The 13,961-nt window shown below is 35.2% G+C and overlaps 2 protein-coding genes and 2 long non-coding RNA genes across 4 annotated transcripts in view; 1 reads left to right on the forward strand and 3 right to left on the reverse strand.

Moving 5' to 3' along the window:
* LOC137175993 (NACHT, LRR and PYD domains-containing protein 12-like) overlaps positions 1-13,961 on the reverse strand; it is a 190,581-nt gene that overhangs the window by 5,411 nt on the left and 171,209 nt on the right. The window lies entirely within an intron of this gene.
* LOC137176255 (ecto-ADP-ribosyltransferase 4-like) lies at positions 1,236-2,131 on the reverse strand. The gene is made up of 2 exons (XM_067582438.1): positions 2,101-2,131; positions 1,236-2,059 (listed from the first exon to the last, which is right to left on the reverse strand). The coding sequence occupies exons 1-2, from the start codon at positions 2,129-2,131 to the stop codon at positions 1,536-1,538; spliced, it is 555 nt and encodes a 184-aa protein (XP_067438539.1). The 3' UTR covers positions 1,236-1,535.
* Positions 2,144-3,217, reverse strand: LOC137175814 (uncharacterized). The gene is made up of 3 exons (XR_010925724.1): positions 3,160-3,217; positions 2,916-2,997; positions 2,144-2,285 (listed from the first exon to the last, which is right to left on the reverse strand). It is a non-coding gene; the product is annotated as an uncharacterized lncRNA (long non-coding RNA).
* On the forward strand, positions 2,928-7,759 carry LOC137175815 (uncharacterized). Its single transcript, XR_010925725.1, has 3 exons — positions 2,928-2,975; positions 5,030-5,101; positions 7,069-7,759. It is a non-coding gene; the product is annotated as an uncharacterized lncRNA (long non-coding RNA).

Genomic DNA, 13,961 nt, shown 5'->3' on the forward strand with positions numbered 1-13,961 from the left:
TGTGATGCTACTTTATACTTCCACTCCACTACATTTCAGAGGGAAATATTGTACTCGGTACATCAAGCTCATAATACTTATGTACTTTTAGTTTTAATGGAGTATTTTTACATTATTGTATTTGTACTTTTACTGCAGTAAAGTATCAGAGTGTCAGTATCTGTAGTGTTTAGTCTTAATTAGTTAAATGCAAGTTAGAAAGTTTCACAAACATGAAGAATGACGTATTTGAAGCATTAAAAGTTTACCAGCTGACCTCCAGACTACCTCAGAACTGAGACCATGTTTCTACAGTAGTAATTAGTGACACCTCCTGACCTGCAGCACCAAAGGACAAAACAAGAACTAAACATGGTTCATAACTGCTGGTTTGTTAACAACGTTGTGGAGAAAGCAACAAGAGAGAGTTTTAAGAGAAATATACTGCTGAGTTTTCTCAGCTTTGTGTCCTTGTAACAGACAATATTTTCTACTGTAGTGAACAGAGCTGAGCGGTTCCACACAGTTTCTCTCAGACATGTTTTCAGTTTAGAAACAAAAAGTCTAAATTTACCCAGAATTCACAGCAAATTAGTCCTTAAAATAGTCAAGAACTAGACAACTGATGAGTACTAGTTACATCCAAACCTCAGTCAGAGTGTATCTCTGTTAAACCAGCTCAGGACTCACGGTTAACACACACACGGGCCTTTGCATATGCAAATCTCTTAAGTAGGTACTTTTCGTAACAGAGCAGTTAATATTCCAGATATTCCAGCATGAGGAGACCAATGAAACGACACATTGGACACAGGTTGTTGAGCTGAATGTGTTTGGAGTCGTCTTCAGTTTTGTGGATTACAGTTTTTTTTGGATATATTTTTCAGCTCAGATGAAAGTTTATTTGCCTCCTTTGTGTTTCAGAGACAGAGATCAAATAAAACCAAACACATCTGCGTGCCGTCGTCCCATCAGAGGTAAATAGCAAAATAACTTATTAAACTCTTCAGTTGTCTGTTTATCACTGCAAAGCTTTTATATCAACCTGATTACTCTGAAACATTTGCAACAGTCACCTGTCTGTGCAAAAGGTAAGAGAGCCAATAACCATCCTCTGTTATTCTGCAGAGTGGGTCCATATTTATTTATTGATTTAAGTTTATTCAGTTTAATTTTACCTTTAAATTTATTAAAGTGTCTAACTGAAGTTGGAAATCATCAATCAGGGAAATGTGTCCTCGACAACAGAACAGAAACACTGTTAGAGACAGTCAGTGTTCATGTCTGTGTTGGTAGTTTATCATTCATCATTTTTATTATATCACACATGTATTGATTCCATACAGAGACACACAGTCTGCTGCACATAGAAATCAATGTCAAACAGCACAGATGCTCCTACATCTGATACTGTACACAGTAATAGATGATGTTGTGATGCACAATGATTGACTTCAGTAAAGCTGTTGTAGAGATTTATAGATTTATTGATTGATTTATGAAGTTTGCAGAACAAAACTCATTTTATTGCATTTTCTCCATCAGTAGGAGGAGACTCAGCTCTCTGATTGACGTGCAAGTTTGCATTTTAGTTTACTCTGTTCTCCTGCACTCTTCAAAACATACAACTTCTGACAATCACTCAGAGCTCCCTGACGTTTTCCATCAGTGCTGGTTATCTTGAATGTTTCATAGGGGGGGATAATCACCTCTTTATCATCTGGATATATCGAATAATCCTCCACGGAAGCTCCTGAACAGGTCTCAATTTTAAAGCAGGTCTCGCTACCATATTTAGTAAGGTCTTGTCTTGTAGAGCTGGAGGCAAACCCACCAAACCGAATTATGTCATCTTTTTTGCCAGTGAATATATCTGTGCTTCTTCGATAAGTAGTCAGACAGTCTCCATTCAGCTCTTGTATGGCAGTAGTCAGCCAGTAATGTAAACAGTGGAATGTGAAGGAGCTGGTGCTATAGAAGTTCTTACTGGTCCGGACTGCTGTATTGAATTCTTTAGCTATGTATTTAGATGTATAAAGACAAATTGCCTGTCTCTGGTTTTTGGTGAGAACCGTTGAGTCTTTACCTTTGTTTAAACACTCTGTAATTGTTCCATGAGACCAGTATCTTTCAAAGTCTCCCCCTTTCTCATTCTCATTTTCAAAATATTTGTTCTCGACCTGGGTCTCCATGTCATTTGGGCAGTCACGGTAATCGGCATCAACAGATTCAGGAGCCATGTCCAGTGTAATTGAGTCGAGGTTCTGGGAGGCAGAGGGACCGGGCTGGGAGGCAGAGGCACCGGGCTGGGGGGTAGAAGAGGGAAGGAACAGATGATGTTACACAACAAAGGTTTTATGATTTATTCAAACCAACTTCTAGAAATGACACTTATATAAACTACAACAGTAAATCCAGGTTGAAGGAAACGTAATGCAGTCTGAATGATGTTTTCTGTCAACATGATGAGAAAACGTTGACTGACGTGTTTCATTAGTTTGATCTTCAGTCTAATATCTGCTGGTAGTAACTCCAGCAGTATGAAACAGTCGTCTGCTTGTGTTCAGACTCTGGCAGCTCTTGGTTCAGGTCAGAGAAAGATCACAGTCTCTGTTTAATACACAAGAAAGTTGATCTACATGTAGCTTCACTCATTAACCAGCGGTGCAGAGGTGGATAAAAGGTTGGATAAACACTATTTTACCTCACAGCTGTGAGGGCCTGATGGATGATAGATGGACCAATCAGTCTCTTTCTTAAAAACACATCTGGATTCACACACTGTCTACATGCTCTTTATTACAGATCCATGTTTGGAATATTACTGGTACTGAGCCAAGAATCAACCCGACTCCATGGAGTCAAACAAGTAAAGAAGTGAATGTAAATGTCCCTCAATGTATAACTTGATCTTTTTTTCAGAGTGTGGTTCTCACCTTCGGTTTCGTGGGCTTTGTCCAGCAAGGGACCAGAAGTACTGCAGCAAAGATCAGCAGGTGAGCCTTCATCTCTGCAGCTCTACAATGTTAACATGCACACATGAAGAAGTCTGACATGTACAACAGCCTGCAGTCTGCTGCCTGCTGTATTACACATATATAGAAAACTTTGCTACAAACCTAACATTAAAAAAAGCATGATGATGATGATGATGATGATGATGATGGAAGATCAACTCACCAGTCTGATGTGAAGTTGAGCAGTAAGTGAAGCGTTGAGTCAAAAGGTTTGGTTGGACAACAGGTCCTTAATGTTTCTACAGGACTGATGATCACCTTTTTTATACACATCACACACACACACACACACACACACACACACACATACACACACACACGCACGCACACACACACACACACACACACACACACACACACACACACACACAAGGATGAACGTTTAGTTATCTGAGATTAGACAGACTTCTACTTTCTCACACTGTCACTCAAACTACAGAACATGTCTGCTGTAATCCTCTTTTTAAAACTTCTTACCTTCATGTATCCATACTTCATGTTTACCTTTTGAGATGAAAGACAATCAAACTTTTAATATAAAGAACATTTCTTCATCTCTCTGTTTAACTCCATTCATCCATCCTTCCTTACTGTCCTTTCTCTCCTCACGTCAAAGAAGCAAACAAATGCTTCCTGTTCTCATTCACAAGGATAAACTCCTGGCACACTTTTCTCTCGCTGACTTCATCCAGTATTTCTTAGTGAATGTGACAGACTGACACGCTGTTCAGGTGTCTGAAAGCTCAAACCCACAAACCGTTGTGTTACTGACTCTTTTACAGATGAACATTCATCAACACTTTGTCCTCTAAAACACATCAGATGGAGTCAGAGAGGATTTCTGGTAACATTTTATGGAGCTTACAACTCTGTCTAAGACTCTACTATGAAGGTCATTTATTTGGCCTTTGCAGCTGCAAACCAAATGATTTGACTGACAGAATAAACAGTAAAACCTTAATTTGAAAGACAGTTAGCATTATGATCCACAGCAGTCTGCACACACGAGCCTTTCACAGTAATAAGATCATTTGAAGCACAATAAAAAATGGGATTTGCATTTGTCAATATGACCTTTTACAACACTTCATTCAACACGGTTATCCTTCGCTGTAATTTACATAGTGAAGTGCTGCAGAATTCCCAGTAATATAGTCTAAAGCAATGTTACAGTTCACAGAGTTAATACTGGTTTGTAACCCCCCCCCCCCCCACCATCACCTGGAAAACATGAAGCATTCATTTCTCTGTATATTTACATTAAAGTGGATTATGACATTTTTACATTATTATTACATCACACTGTTCATTGTGGACGATATTACAAACAGCTCTCAGCATAACTTCACACAGTTCAACTGAATCACAAACAGCCTCTAAAAGGAGCATAAAGTTGAATCAACACCTTCAATAAACACTAACTGAACACCATAAACTTCATGAAAGTGGGATTTATTGCAGGGTTATTATACCAGACTGTATTAGATTTACTTTAGTTTCAGCTCAGTGGACATTGTAAAATGGTCATAAATGCAAAATTCAGCCGGTCACCAGACCAAATCCAACAGTGTGATCTTTCCCTTCTTCATCCCAGAACATCATCCTCTCATATTTACACTAACAAGAACACAGGGAAACAGGGATGACTTTAGTTTTAGCTACAGCCACTGATGAAACAGCCACACCAATATTACAATTAGCATGAAGTACATTAGCAGAAGCTAACAAATAGCTGATAAAACTTGTGTCCTCCTGAACTGCAGTTGATTTAAACTACATTCTCACGTGGGAGTAATTCATAACTCGATTCACAGAAATGAACAGTTTTAAAACTTTGTTTCAATTAATAAAAGTTGAACTTTGTTATTTTATCAGTTTCAAACACACCTGCAGCCATGAAGAAAGCAGACACTCCAGCATGCATTCACCATCTTCCTCCTCATATACAGAACTGTACCACATTAAAATACATTTATGATTTGATTGAAATGTTTAAAATGAGAATGGTGTCTTTTTATTTGCTTTCCAATCAGATTTATGGACGTATCTATGACAGATGATGGCTCCTGACTCGGCCGTCGGTGGATTCAGCTGACTGTAGTGAGGTGAGTGTGATGTGTGAGTGTTTATATTCGACTGACTGATGACTGAGAAGAAGCAGTGTGACGTTTAAGGTAAATTGTATCAGTGGGTAACAGATTTGAGGGGAATTTCACCCCAAAAATGTTGATGTCTTTCACTTTTGGTAATTTTTTCATGACTTTCTTGAAGACTGGGCAACAGATTTCCATCAAAACTACAATCATACTTTCTCACCTCAACAAGGAAAACTATAAATACACATTAGAGCTGCTTTAAGGTGTTTTTAAAATGATTTATATACAAGTTCAAGCATGTAACTGTGAGAAATAATCATGAAGAAAGTGTGATTATATTCCACATCAATAACATCTGTCCCTCATATTTCCCTCTCAGCTGTGGCTAAAGGCAGGACTTCCCAGTTTCACCAGTAATATTTGTAGCAGCTATGGAGCCATGGATCTCTAGAAGGGTTCATTTAAATATCATGAACATGAAAATATCTAATTATATGCAGATGATTTCATCTTATACATTTAAACTCCATAAAGTCAGAACGTTCAATACGACCACTGTCTAATGAGAATAAAGACAAAGTAGAACACTTCACCGCTGATGTCACATGACTTCCTGTATACAGATGACATTGCTGGTTGATGTCCGCCATCTTGTCTGCAGCCAGGTTCTTCTCTTTTAGGGACCCTGTGGGTCTTGGGCCTCAGGACAGTTGCCCACTGTGCCTGGTTGATAAAAACCCTGCATGATGGTTCCTGGTTATAAAGACCAGTTGTCTTGTAGCAGCAGCTCCGAGGCTAAATATGACTCTGCATTCAACACTTCCTTATAAATGTATAAAGTCCCAACAAATATAATATTGTATCAACAATACTGAGTCAGTTAAATATTAGAAGAGTAAATACTTTGACTAAATACTTATTGATCGGTCTGATCCTATGAGGGGAATGTGCTGTATGTACAATGATGACCAGATGATGAGTCATGGTCCATATTAAAATCAAACCTCTGATGCTGGGATCGAGTGTTTCTACCAGGCACAGACTACAAGTCTTCAAGTCTTTTCACTTTTACTAGTCTTAAACAGTAAAAACAACACTGTTTATAAAAAGAGATCCCATAATGCATTGCATTTTCTAGATTTACAGTAATACACTGTAAATGAGAATGTCAGTATTTTACTTTTGAATGTAAACTATACAAATCCAGAAGGTGTTAATGATAATGTAATAATATAATAATATAACTGTTCTAACAGTGAGTTACTGTAATCACCATTATATTACAGTAGTGAACTGTAACAATGGTTTAGATTAAATTACTGGGTATTTAGCAGCACTTCACTATGTAAATTACAGCGAAGGATAACCGTGTTGAATGAAGTGTTGTAAAAGGTGATACTGACAAATGCAAATCCCATTTTTTACTGTGCTTCAAATGATCTTATTGCTGTGAAAGGCTCGTGTGTGCAGACTGCTGTGGATCATAATGCTAACTGTCTTTCAAATTAAGGTTTTGCTGTTTTATTCTGTCAGTCAAATCATTTGGTTTGTAGCTGCAAAGGCCAAATAAATGACCTTTATAGTAGAGTCTTAGACAGAGTTGTAAGCTCCATAAAATGCTCCATATGAGACGCAGGCACTTACGTTTGTGAATAATCATCAACTGACGTGCAGACATGCATTTATACACATTTAAACACACATTCAGACACTTGTGTTTTAAAAACAGGACTCAGTTTTCCTACTGTATGTATAAATGTGTGTGTGTGTCTATGATGTGTATAAAGAGGAGATCATGAGTCCTGTAGAAACATTAAGGTCCTGTTGTCTAACCAAACCTTTTGACCCAGCGGTTTCCTTCAACCTGTATTTACTGTTGCAGTTTATACAAGTGTAATTTCTATTAGTTGGTTTGAATAAATCATAAAACCTTTGTTGTGTAACATCACCTGTTCCTTCCCTCTTCTGCCCCCCAGACCTCCAGCTCACTTCCACTGAACATGGTTCCTGAAGCTGCTGATGACATGTATGAAGGCTGCACTGAGGACATGGAGAAGAAGGTCAAGCAAGAACATTCATCTTAATCCATTTAAACAAATCTGGCAAGAAGCAGAACAATGTCCAAACAAAGATAAAGACCCAGAGGATGAATCTCTCACCAAAAACCACATGCAGGGAATCTGTGTTTATTCATCTGACAACATTTATAAAGAATTCAATGAAGCAGTCCAGACCGGTAGGAGCATCTATAGCAGCATCTTCTGATTCCATTCTTTACATTTCTGGCTGATTTCTGACATACAAACCCTGAATAACAATCATCACTGTGACATTACTTATTGAAGAACTGATGTTGCATTCACTGGCAAAGTTAACAACATAATTCAGTTTGGTACGTTTGCCTCCAGCTGTTACCTGAAGCTTTATTCAATAACAGATGAGGAAGAGGTTCTTACCCCCCCGTGAAACATTCAAGATAAGAGACGGACTTTATTTTGAAGAGTGCAGGAGATAAAAGTTACCTAAACTACAAAGTTTCACACTAATGAGAGCAGAGTTTCCTCCAACTGCAGCTTTTGCATCGTGTCATAATGTCTTTAATGTTTTATGTAAAACACTTTGACTCACCTTGTTGTTGAAATGTGATTTACAAATAAACTTACTTTGCCTTCTGATACACAAATCTGTTCTCAGTTTTTGGACTTTTTCTCTAATCTTTGATTTTTGCTGAAATATTGGATCATTTGAACATTTATTGAAATGAAAGCATGTGAGAAGTTTAGAGGGAAAAATCACTATTTGGTGGAGCTGTTAACAACTCATAGACATGTGAAATGTGACCCCGACTACAAACTGCTTTTGGTAAGACGTCATAAGACAAAAAGGTTGGAAACCACTGGTTTCATCTTTAACAATGTGTTGTATTTTAAAAGCTTGTTATATTATCCATTGTGTCAAATCTTCATCTGAAAAGTAACTAAAGCTGTCAAATAAATGTAGTGGAGTAGAAAGTACAATATTTCCCTCTGAAATGTAGAAAGTAGCATCACATGGAAATACTCAAGTAAAATACAAGTACCTCAAAACTGTACTTAAATACAGTAGTTGAGTGAATGTATTTAGTTGGTGTGTGAATAAAGTTTCTTGCAGCTTCTCTGCAGGATTTTAATTTGAACTGATGGAGACAGAAACCTGCAGAGACAAACTGAGCTCTCCTCCGACTGAACATCTGACCGCTGAGCATGCTGGGAAGGCAGGGACGGCCATCAGGTAGAATATATATCTCTCTGTGTCTGATAATAATGAACGAGACGTGTTTTTAAAGAGGATTGAAAGTCGACCAGAGCAGAGACGCTGTTGAAGAGTTTTTATTATTTGAATGTTGTTCAGGACTTTAAATGAGTTCATCTGCCTGCAGAGTGTTTACAGGCTGTGATGTTTTACAGTCAGACTGATGAACTCTGCAGATCTCTGGCTCCTCCGTGTGGACGCCGACTGAACTGCAGCTACTATCCATCTAACACATTGTTAAGCATGTTATACAGCTCTGGACAGGCTGAAACATAAAACCATCTCAGAAAATACAGTCTACATACATTAGTAATGAATCCTTAATAATATTTAATCCATACACCTGTTTTAATTGCAAAAATCCTCATTATGTGACCGACCTCACAAACTGTTGTAGGATGAAGGTTACAGGCGGTTCTGACCCAAAGACAACAGAACAATCTAAAGAGGTGTGACTGAGCAAACTAGTGAGTAGTACTGTAGTACTGTAGTACTGTAGTACTGTAGGACTGTAGGACTGTAGTACTATGAATGGAATAATGTCAGCTACAACAACTACAACATGTTTTTAAGGGGACTTTATTCACCTAATTGTCAGTTTCATAAAGGATTCATGATCTTCTACCATAAAGGCCAGTTTCCTCCATCATAAGGGGATCTTATAGTATCTCATGTTGTTCACTGGAAGGCACTTCAACATGTTTTTCTCTCATACAGCATCACTGTCACATTACTTACTGAAAAACCAACCTTACATTCACTGACAAACACAGTTCGGTTTGGTATATTTGCCTCCAGCTCTACAAGAACAGACCTTTATCTCTTCAGTAACAAGACCTGCTTTAAACCTGAGACCTGAAGAATTAATCAGTGTTTGACACAGAGGAGGAAGAGATGCCTACCCACCTGTAGTGACCACTTTGACTATCAAAAAGGCCTCAACGGTTTATTTCCCAATCATAGACTAAAGAAAGCCTAATATTCATTTATAATTATTACCACACAGTCAAAAACTGTTTGCTTCTCCCAAGTCAGCAACACCTGTGTCAGGTAACCTCTGATTATATTAACTTCTGTCTAACTGACAGCAGCACTACTCCCCCTAGTGGTGGGAGGTTCACCAAACAAAACATTAATAAAATATGGCTCTTACACGCCCACATGAAACATTCAAGATAACCAACATAACTGACAGTCAGGCAGCTCTGAGGGATTGTAACGTGCTCTTTATTAAGGTAACAGTTAGCTGAACACTTAGGAGACGTTATTCTCCAGCTAATGAAGAAAATGCTAGAAAATAAATGTTATTCTACAAGCTTTATATGTAAATCAATAAATAAATGTATAAATCACTTCAACAGCTGTACTGAAGTCAATCAGCGTGCATCACAACATCATTATTACTGTGTATAGGATCAAATGTAGGAGCATCTGTGCTGTTTTACATTGATTTCTATGTGCAGCAGACTGTATGTCTCTGTATGGAATCAATACATGTGTGGCACATCCTTTCTCTAAAAGACACAGAAAAACTAGTCCACACATTTGTTACTTCTAGGCTGGATTATTGCAACAAGTCTAAAGACTCTCCAGCTGGTCCAGAATGCAGCTGCACATGTACTGACAAAAAGTAGAAAAAGTAAGTCTGTATGTTTTCATAAACTCATCAGTCATCATCTCCTCCCAACAAACACAAACTGCTCCTGTTTGTTTTCTAAGGATGAGCTGACAGCTGTTTCCTGACATGTAAATTCAACATCGGCTGTTTGAAAAGATATTAGAGAAACATCATATTAACATGTGAAGTTCAGTATAATAATGTTGTATTTCCAGATGTTTTGGAGCCTCCTGCAGGTCAGAGGCGGTACTGCAGTGACAGGAAGCTGCAGGACTTCCTGTCAGAAGGTAACACGTTTGTGGAGCAGAGTTACTCATTTTATTTCACTCTCACATGTTTTATTTTATTCAACTGTTTTTACTGTCATCTGATGAACCAGCTCTTATGAAGGGAGGCGTTTTGGATTTATGAACTGAACACAGTTGAACCGTTTGGACTTAATGAAAAACAGGATTTGAGTTGTTTTCTTTGATATGAGAATATGAACTCATATCTTTGGGTCCGTTCAGTGGTGCAGAGAGACTCTTGTAAAGACATTTAGCTCATCCTGTTCAGTCAGTTGTATACAGGTGTTACAGATACTCATAACTGATCAAATATACAACTAAAAGGAATTTAAAGTTAGTTTGAGACTCTAAACGAACAGAACTCAGCTGAAAGATTCTGACTTTACACCAAACTTATTGTTTTAGTTTTTTCATTGTTTTTATTGCGTTTATTGTTTTTATTTTTTTTTAAAATTAATTTTACTGTTTTTTTTTTTATTGTGACTAAGTTTCCATAATGACCTGCAGAGGCTGCTGTAGCCAGCAGGCGGCGCTCATTTCTTCTGGTTTCAGGTTTTATAGCTGCTGCGCCAGAAATAGAAAATCACATCAGAAAAGTTTATTGTTATAACAAGATTATCATCATCATTATCATTATCATCATCATCATCATCATCATTATTATCATTATTATGATCATCATCATTATCATCATCATCATCATCATTATTATTATCATCATCATCATCATTATCATCATTAATATTATTATTATCATCATCATTATCATCATTATTATCATTATTATTATTATCATCATCATCATCATTATTATTATCATCATCATCATTATTATCATTATTATCATTATTATCATTATTATTATCATCATCATCATCATCATTATTATTATCATCATCATTATTATCATTATTATCATCATTATTATCATCATCAGGACTTTATGAACTCACATGTCTGTATTTTAGTGTCTGATTCTGGTTTATTTCTGATCCGGTTTGTGTGAACTTTCAACCAAATAAATTAATCCAAAACTGAGAAACATGTTTAACTACATCAAACTCATAATACTTATGTACTTTTACTGCAATACTTTAACTACATCAAACTCATAATACTTATGTACTTTTACTGCAATACTTTAACTACATCAAACTCATAATACTTATGTACTTTTACTGCAATACTTTAACTACATCAAACTCATAATACTTATGTACTTTTACTGCAATACTTTAACTACATCAAGCTCATAATACTTATGTACTTTTACTGCAATACTTTAACTACATCAAACTCATAATACTTATGTACTTTTACTGCAATACTTTAACTACATCAAACTCATAATACTTATGTACTTTTACTGCAATACTTTAACTACATCAAGCTCATAATACTTATGTACTTTTACTGCAATACTTTAACTACATCAAACTCATAATACTTATGTACTTTTACTGCAATACTTTAACTACATCAAACTCATAATACTTATGTACTTTTACTGCAATACTTTAACTACATCAAGCTCATAATACTTATGTACTTTTACTGCAATACTTTAACTACATCAAACTCATAATACTTATGTACTTTTACTGCAATACTTTAACTACATCAAACTCATAATACTTATGTACTTTTACTGCAGTACTTTAACTACATCAAGCTCATAATACTTATGTACTTTTACTGCAATACTTTAACTACATCAAGCTCATAATACTTATGTACTTTTACTGCAATACTTTAACTACATCAAACTCATAATACTTATGTACTTTTACTGCAATACTTTAACTACATCAAACTCATAATACTTATGTACTTTTACTGCAATACTTTAACTACATCAAGCTCATAATACTTATGTACTTTTACTGCAATACTTTAACTACATCAAACTCATAATACTTATGTACTTTTACTGCAATACTTTAACTACATCAAGCTCATAATACTTATGTACTTTTACTGCAATACTTTAACTACATCAAACTCATAATACTTATGTACTTTTACTGCAGTACTTTAACTACATCAAGCTCATAATACTTATGTACTTTTACTGCAATACTTTAACTACATCAAGCTCATAATACTTATGTACTTTTACTGCAATACTTTAACTACATCAAACTCATAATACTTATGTACTTTTACTGCAATACTTTAACTACATCAAACTCATAATACTTATGTACTTTTACTGCAATACTTTAACTACATCAAACTCATAATACTTATGTACTTTTACTGCAATACTTTAACTACATCAAGCTCATAATACTTATGTACTTTTACTGCAATACTTTAACTACATCAAACTCATAATACTTATGTACTTTTACTGCAATACTTTAACTACATCAAACTCATAATACTTATGTACTTTTACTGCAATACTTTAACTACATCAAGCTCATAATACTTATGTACTTTTACTGCAATACTTTAACTACATCAAACTCATAATACTTATGTACTTTTACTGCAATACTTTAACTACATCAAACTCATAATACTTATGTACTTTTACTGCAATACTTTAACTACATCAAGCTCATAATACTTATGTACTTTTACTGCAATACTTTAACTACATCAAACTCATAATACTTATGTACTTTTACTGCAATACTTTAACTACATCAAACTCATAATACTTATGTACTTTTACTGCAGTACTTTAACTACATCAAGCTCATAATACTTATGTACTTTTACTGCAATACTTTAACTACATCAAGCTCATAATACTTATGTACTTTTACTGCAATACTTTAACTACATCAAACTCATAATACTTATGTACTTTTACTGCAATACTTTAACTACATCAAACTCATAATACTTATGTACTTTTACTGCAATACTTTAACTACATCAAGCTCATAATACTTATGTACTTTTACTGCAATACTTTAACTACATCAAACTCATAATACTTATGTACTTTTACTGCAATACTTTAACTACATCAAGCTCATAATACTTATGTACTTTTACTGCAATACTTTAACTACATCAAACTCATAATACTTATGTACTTTTACTGCAGTACTTTAACTACATCAAGCTCATAATACTTATGTACTTTTACTGCAATACTTTAACTACATCAAGCTCATAATACTTATGTACTTTTACTGCAATACTTTAACTACATCAAACTCATAATACTTATGTACTTTTACTGCAATACTTTAACTACATCAAACTCATAATACTTATGTACTTTTACTGCAATACTTTAACTACATCAAACTCATAATACTTATGTACTTTTACTGCAGTACTTTAACTACATCAAGCTCATAATACTTATGTACTTTTACTGCAGTACTTTAACTACATCAAACTCATAATACTTATGTACTTTTACTGCAATACTTTAACTACATCAAACTCATAATACTTATGTACTTTTACTGCAATACTTTAACTACATCAAACTCATAATACTTATGTACTTTTACTGCAATACTTTAACTACATCAAGCTCATAATACTTATGTACTTTTACTGCAATACTTTAACTACATCAAACTCATAATACTTATGTACTTTTACTGCAATACTTTAACTACATCAAACTCATAATACTTATGTACTTTTACTGCAATACTTTAACTACATCAAACTCATAATACTTATGTACTTTTACTGC

The sequence above is a fragment of the Thunnus thynnus genome, chromosome 23, assembly GCF_963924715.1.
Source record: "Thunnus thynnus chromosome 23, fThuThy2.1, whole genome shotgun sequence".
Taxonomy (NCBI): domain Eukaryota; kingdom Metazoa; phylum Chordata; class Actinopteri; order Scombriformes; family Scombridae; genus Thunnus; species Thunnus thynnus.